Raw genomic sequence first — 7442 nt, 5'->3', positions numbered from 1 at the left:
AGACATGTAAACCTATTTTTCACACTCACATGCATAAATAGAAAGCCTTAATTTTTAACTGACTTGAGGAGCAAGAGAAGCATCAAAGCATCATATAAACGACACAAAGCATCAAATCTGTTAATGATTTCAAAAGGATCCTTCGATCAAATTATTAGCTACACTTTTTAAGAATATAATAAGTTTAATAGGTCCGAGCCAAGATTAGTGGATTTTTTTTTTTTTTTTGTTTTCTAAATACACGTTTCTTCACCTAATCTCTCATCATTATTCATCGGTCAACACTTTCTCAAATTCTAATCGAAAAAAATGGAACCAGTAAGGGCGATAAAGCCATTGATCAGAGTAGCTGCTCTGTCGGGTTCTCTCCGGAAATACTCTTTCTCAACTGGTCTCCTCCGCGCCGGTATATATATGTTCGTTAATTTTTCATCAATTTTTAGGGTTTTTGTTTTGCTAAACTTTGTACTGTTCTTTTTTTTGCAGCAATCGATCTGACAAAAGAATCGGTTCCGGGAATAGAAATTGAGTATATAGACATATCTTTGTTACCGTTGCTTAACACCGATCTTGAAATCGATGGTACTTATCCTCCGGTTATTGAATCCTTCCGACAGAAGATTCTTGAAGCTGATAGTATCTTGTTTGCTTGTCCTGAGTACAACTACTCTGTCTCAGGTACTTTAAAAAAGATTCTTCTTATGCAAAGTTCTTTAATGAGTTTTACTTTAAGGTTTGGTCTTAGAGGTTTCTTGATTTATTACAAAAAGATATATTCTTTGTCTTTCCTCGTTGTGAGGTATCGTAACGATTAAGAATTGATTTTATATATATGTCTATATACTCAACTGGAGTTAAAGATATATATGTTACTGTAACTATACTTCATTTCTGTCAGTCATATATGCAACTTATGTTCAAGTTGAAAGATCTTATGGTATAACTCCAAACTTCATAGATTTGATGCTTATAAAACTCGTTATTGCTAACGTTAAGTCAAACTCTTTCTATATGTTGACTCGATCGTTAGTCGTTTGTTTACCTATCTTGTGTTTCTGTACCAGCTCCACTTAAGAACGCTCTTGACTGGGCTTCAAGAGCACCTAATGTTTGGGCTAACAAACCAGCTGCCGTTATAAGCACTGGTGGAGACTGTGGTGGAGGAAGATCGCAATACCATCTTCGACAAATCGGAGTATTCCTTGATCTTCATTTCATCAACAAACCCGAGTTTACTCTCAATGCGTTTCAGCCGCCTCAGAAATTCGACGAAGAAGGAAACCTGGTCGATGAAGCGGCCAAGGAGAGGTTGAAACAAGTCCTTGTGTCGTTACAAGCATTTACACTTCGACTTCAAGGCAAGTAAGTTGAGTGGGTCAAACGTTTTATCATGTGTGAGAGTGTGTCATGTGACGAATGATAATGCCAATTGTTGTAATAATTTAATCGTCTGTTGAAGTTTTCGTATAACAGTTTCCATTTCTCATTAATAATTGTACTATCTATACTATTAATTGGGAAGCACGCTTGAAAACAAAAAAAAACAAATATTTCATTACATGCCCATACAAAATAAAAAAGCAAAGAACAAAGGAAAAAAAATTTGAAGACAAAGAGGTAATCTTAGAAGGTAAAAACACACGGATCCTCTCTGTTTGGCAATAAACATATTCGGATCTTTGATATGGTACATATGTATCCAAACAGTTTATTTGCCATAATCCTACAAGGTAAATAAAAATCAAACAGCTTGCGTTTAAAATTAATAGCACCCACAATCTTTTCTGTTATCATTTAATCTCCAATAAATCCGGGATTTTAGAGATAACCGAGTTGGACAACTTACCATTTTCCATAACGATTAGAGGATGAGCTCTTAGACACAAGGTAGTAAATAATTGTCAAAGTATCCGGATTGTAAAATCTGCAAAAACTCAACAAATCAAAAAAGGTTTATATGGAATACCAATCATATCATTATATTTTATCGTTTAATCTCCAACAAAACAGGGATTCGTTTTAAATAACTTACCATTTGCTGTAAGGAAATAATTTCCATATCACTTCGTCATTTAATCTGCAAAAACTCAGGGAATCTGAACAATTCAGATTTTAAAAACTTACCAAATGTAATATCAATCATAGCAAACATAAACGTTAATTAATCTATTTCCATGAAAAATCATCCTTAATCAAATCAATGATAACTTAAAAAATAAATAAATGATAGATCAAAGTCTATGTCAAAATATTAACTGACAATCTTTAATTGATTCACAAAATATTCTACCATTTACACAATCACAACAATTCACAAGTCAAATTTCTATATAAACAAGCGTAGACGACATAAACGATCTAACAGAGAAAGACCTACAATAATAAGTCAGATAATCACCTTTTAAGAAGAGATGGCCGCCAATGATGCTTTCACAAATCTCTCTGATCTTAAGACCTTCAAAACAACGTGGAAAATTAGAGTCAAGATCGTTCATACGTGGAAGCAGTGTACGACATACACTGGAGAGACTATAGAAATGATATTGGCTGATACCGCAGTAAGTTTATTTTTTCATCATAGTCTATGATAAATCAATGATTATATGTTCTAAAATAGCATGACTGTTTCATTATTAGGGTACTCTAATTCATGCAACGGTCAAGAAGCAGCAGTTGAAGAAATTCCAAAGGCTGATCGTCTTTGGAGAGTGGAGAATTATTCAGAATTTTCTACTAACAAGAGCATCTGGAAAGTTTCGGGCTACCAAACATCCATACAATATGACCATCATGAACTCAACCCTCATAACCCGTAGTCCTGATTTGTCCAATGACTTTTATCTTGATCTAGCTTCATATGAGAACATACTTGCAGAAGATGGTTTGAATGAACACATTCTAATAGGTACATCTATTATATTATTGGGTTAAAATTTATAGCTATAGATATGTGGACTAATATTTTTAATATGAGTATGTGCTACATATTTCCTATTACAGATGTTGTTGGTCAGGTGGTTTCTATTGGTGATATGAAGATGTCAGAAGTCAATGACAAACCGAATAAGAGATTAGAGGTTGAGCTACGAGACACAAGGTAGAAAATTCAGTTTTCAATAATTTTGTTTACCTTGCAAGTAATAAACATTAAACATTACTTTTTGATGGTCATAACAAAACAGTGATCAGCGTTTGTCATGCACCTTCTGGGGAAAGTTTGCTGACAATATTTGGACAGCATGTCAAAATGCAAATAATTCAATCGTCATATGCTTGATGCTTTGTGCAAAAATAAATACATACAATGGTAAGTTTTGTCAATTTGTTTTGTGTTATATGTGGAGTATGAAGGTTCATGTTTGGATTCACTCGATTTCAACTTATGTAGGCCAACGAACAGTTTCAAATGCATATGATATGTCCTTGATGCTAATCAACCCAGACTACTCTCCTGTTCAATATTTTGTTGCAGAGTATTTTTCTAAACTAGGCTCTAAATTGTTTTGTTTAAATATTTTTAACAAAACAATTGTTTTCAAATTTAATTAATAGGTTGCCAAGTGATAATTTGAAAGTTACTATCAGAAAAAGAAACTGCAATGGTGGGAACCAACAAAATGACAAGGAAGATTACATCAACCACTTCCCACGAAGCACTATTTCAAATCTACTTGAATCTACAATGGTAGCCTTCCTATTTACTTGAAAACGTTGCCTCCAGTGGAATCGCTTCTCTTTTGCTAGCAGGTGGAAGGACAGCACATTCTAGATTCAGAATTCCAATTAATCCCCATGAAGGTAGTGTATGTACAATGAGTCCTGGATCGGATCAAGCTCAACTGGTGGCTGAAGCATCTTTGATAATATGGGATGAAGCTCCCATGATGAGCAAACACTGTTTTGAATCGTTGGATAGAAATTTGTCAGATATTATGAAAGGAACAGGAAATCGACCTTTTGGTGGAAAAGTGGTTGTTTTTGGAGAAGATTTCAGACAAGTGTTACCCATTATCCCAAATGCTGGAAGAGCAGAAATATGTATGAGTGCACTCAATGCTTCATACATATGGAAACATCGTAAAGTGTTGAGGTTGACCAAGAATATGAGGCTTCTTGCAAAGGATTTGAATCCCAAAGCTGCTAAAGAGCTAAAGGACTTTTCAGATTGGATACTGAAAGTGGGTGATGGGAAGATAACTGAACCTAATGATGGTGAAGTTATGATAGATATCCCAGAAGAATTATTAATCACATCAGCAGACAACCCTATTGAGGTAATAAGCAAAGAGATTTATGGAGATCCTAAGTTTTTGAAAGATAAAAAAGATCCTTTGTTCTTTCAAGAAAGAGCAATCTTATGTCCCACCAATGAGGAAGTTGACATTATCAATGAGTATATGCTTGATCAGTTAGAAGGTAAATCTTTTTCTATTTTGTTGTTTTCAAATTCCGATGGTTCTAATACATAATAAGTTTGCCATTAATGTTGACCCGTGTTTATATGTCTATAGGTGAGGAGAGAACATACCTAAGTTCAGATTCTATAGATCCAGCTGACAAACGTTATGAAAACAATCCAGTGCTTACACCTGATTTCTTAAATAGCCTAAAGGTCTCTGGAGTACCTAATCATCGAATAAGATTGAAGGTTGGTTGTCCAGTTATGTTGTTAAGAAATATAGATCCAAGGGGAGGGCTAATGAATGGTACAAGGTTGCAGATCACACAAATGGCTGAGTTTGTTCTAGAAGCTATTGTGATTACAGGAGACAGAGTTGGAGACAACGTATTAATTCCAAGGATATTGCTCACTCCTTCAGACACTAAACTACCTTTCAAAATGCCTCAAAGATAATTACCTTTAGTTGTTGCTTTTGCAATGACTATTAACAAAAGTCAAGGACAATCTTAGATTCTGTTGGCCTCTATTTGCCTAGACCATGTTTTTCACATGGTCAGCTATATGTTGCAGTTTCAAGAGTGACTTCAAAAAAAGGATTGAAGATTTTGATTGTGGATAAAGAAGGAAACCCTCAGAAGCAAACAATGAATGTTGTATTCAAAGAAGTGTTTCAGAATTTGAAATAACTCGCTCAGAAATCTTTCAAAAAGGTACGATTTTTTCATATCGTATTTTTTCTATTTTTAAAAATAAAATAATATGACATTTCTACGTTTTTTCGAATATATAACCTATTACTACTTCTGGTATTTCAAAAGGATTGTTACAGTGGATGAAAGGAACCGAGAATGGTGTAGAAGAGTATGGTGCCAGTTACAGAGAAACGTTTTTGAGAAGGTAAGCAGTGAAAGCTTATGTTAAAGACCTGATGTTAAGGACCAAGTATTTTATCTTTAATTATAGATATTATGTTGTTTGATAGTGTGGTTTTTTTTTGTTTGAAGTAAACCAACTGAGCCTTCATGGTTTTAACTTCATTTTTTCCACACTATGCAAAGCTTATTTTTTAAAAAATAATTTTTTAGAAATCGTGCATATATATTACTTACTTTTATCATAAACAATCACAAATTGAGAGAATTTTAAAGATATAACAAAACTAAGAATAAGGAGGCTTGGAAAACTTACCAATATAAAGTATAGATGTCTTCTTCATTGATTCATTTCCAAATTGTAACTTTGATCATCTTACTGGAAAAACAGGATCATCCTAAAGAAAAAAAAAATGTAATCAGAGTTTAGTTATATAAATTAAAACCGCAATTGTATTAACAAAAAATTGAATCTGTTTCTTATATTTGATATTGTGTTCCTCAACTGTTTGATATCCTGAGGAAATCAATAGTCCCCACATTTCAATACAATTAGTGACAAAGTTGAGAATTGAATTTCTAGTGAGTTTTGATTATTCTTTGTTAATCATAAACAATTAAAAAAAATTAGACAAGATTTAAAAGCCAACAATTTGAGATGAATATGGAACTTGAAAAACTTACAAGTATCAAGTGATGATGTATTCTTTACTCGACTGCCAGTTTGAAAGTGCTGCCATCATAATCTAAAAACAGAATCAGCCTACAAAAAAAATCGTATTAGTGTTTTGTAAACTTAAAAACACGTAATTGTTTAAACTTAACATTGATTTCAATACTTATCTTTGGTTTAATCGTAGTCCTCAACAGTTTTATATTCTGACAAGGTAAAAGATACACAGATTTTAAAAGAAGAAATGACAACTAAACAATGTAATTATACAAGATTTTTTTAACAGAATATGAGGCAGACTAATATCTAAAGGATCAAAAAGTTGAATACCGGATTTACATGGGCTAAATTCTACATTAAGGCTATATTCATACAAAAGACATCAATTAGTTTACAAATCAAATAACAAATTAAACTTATTACAGTAATTTTGTCTACAAAAAAAATGTTTCCTTTGTTAATGAATTTGAAAAAATCTCAAATAAAAGTATTTTCTTTAATTTTTCTTTCTTAATCAAAAACAATTAAAAAGTTTAGACAAGATTTAAACGCCAAAGATTTGAGATGAATATGGAACTTGAAAAACTTACAAATATCAAGTGCTGATGTATTCTTTACTCGTCTGCCAGTTTCTAAGTGTAGTCATCTTAACCAAAATTCACAATCAGCCTACCAAAAAACAAATTCGTATTAGTGTTTTGTAAACTTAAAAACCTGTAACTGTTTAAACTTAACATTGATTTCAATACTTATCTTTGGTTTAATCATAGTCCTCAACTGTTTTATATCCTGACAAGGTAAAAAATACACAGATTTTGAAAGAAGAATTGACAAGTAAACAATGTAATTTCATAAAAAAATTATAACAAAATATGAAAGAGACTAATATCTAAAGGATAAAAAAAGTCTCATACCGGGTTTACATGGGACAAAATTCCATGTTAAGGCTATATTCATACAAAAGACATCAATTAGTTTACGAATCAAATAACAACTAAATTTTGGTTTTAATAGAGAAATAGATCAAACCATTTACTTACCAGTTCAATCGATTACCAAGAACATCTAAAAGCAGTGATTGTAACGGTAGATCTGAGTTTGTCCTAGAGAAATCGTTTAACCTGATTGATGAAATATAAAGAGCACTGTTTAGAAAGCCACTTTCCTAGAACAAAAAAAAGAAATTAAAATCTGCGTAAACAACAAGATCCAGATTTAAAACAATCTGTAAAAATACAAATCCAACACCAAAAATCTATTTAAACGATTGATAAAATTTAAGGTTCCAAGGAAAACAACAAATTCAATTGGTAAACGAAATTGAAAATACTGTTCTAACTTTTAACTTACCTGTTCACAAAATTAATTCTCTAACCTCGAAAGATATTGATCAAGTATCTGGGTTATATGAAAAAGGGAATATCGATTTAGATTCAGCTGGAATCGTATTTGTTTAGCTGTGAATCCAAAGTCGAAGAGGAGTAGAGAAGAAGAC

The 7442-nt window shown here is 32.4% G+C and overlaps 1 protein-coding gene and 1 long non-coding RNA gene across 3 annotated transcripts in view; one reads left to right on the top strand and one right to left on the bottom strand.

Moving 5' to 3' along the window:
• Nucleotides 234-1558, top strand: LOC104780036 (NADPH:quinone oxidoreductase-like). Its single transcript, XM_010504496.1, has 3 exons — nt 234-406; nt 487-678; nt 1065-1558. Exons 1-3 carry the CDS (start codon nt 310-312, stop codon nt 1364-1366), a joined length of 591 nt encoding a protein of 196 aa, XP_010502798.1. The 5' UTR covers nt 234-309; the 3' UTR covers nt 1367-1558.
• Nucleotides 1574-7442, bottom strand: part of LOC104780035 — a 5904-nt gene continuing 35 nt past the window's right edge. The window contains exons 1-10 of one of the 2 annotated variants that reach the window (XR_766624.2): nt 7298-7442; nt 6988-7068; nt 6862-6894; nt 6538-6736; nt 5959-6153; nt 5591-5672; nt 2399-2455; nt 2033-2077; nt 1847-1924; nt 1574-1723 (exon numbers count right to left, since the gene is read on the bottom strand). The exon at nt 7298-7442 is cut by the window's right edge and continues 35 nt beyond it. This is a non-coding gene — a long non-coding RNA (uncharacterized LOC104780035). The remainder of the gene's footprint in view (nt 1724-1846; nt 1925-2032; nt 2078-2398; nt 2456-5590; nt 5673-5958; nt 6154-6537; nt 6737-6861; nt 6895-6987; nt 7069-7297) is intronic. The other variant, XR_766625.2, reaches the window with a different exon arrangement.

The sequence above is a fragment of the Camelina sativa genome, chromosome 4, assembly GCF_000633955.1.
Source record: "Camelina sativa cultivar DH55 chromosome 4, Cs, whole genome shotgun sequence".
In the NCBI taxonomy this organism is placed as follows: domain Eukaryota; kingdom Viridiplantae; phylum Streptophyta; class Magnoliopsida; order Brassicales; family Brassicaceae; genus Camelina; species Camelina sativa.
This window is presented reverse-complemented; position numbering and strand designations above follow the sequence as displayed.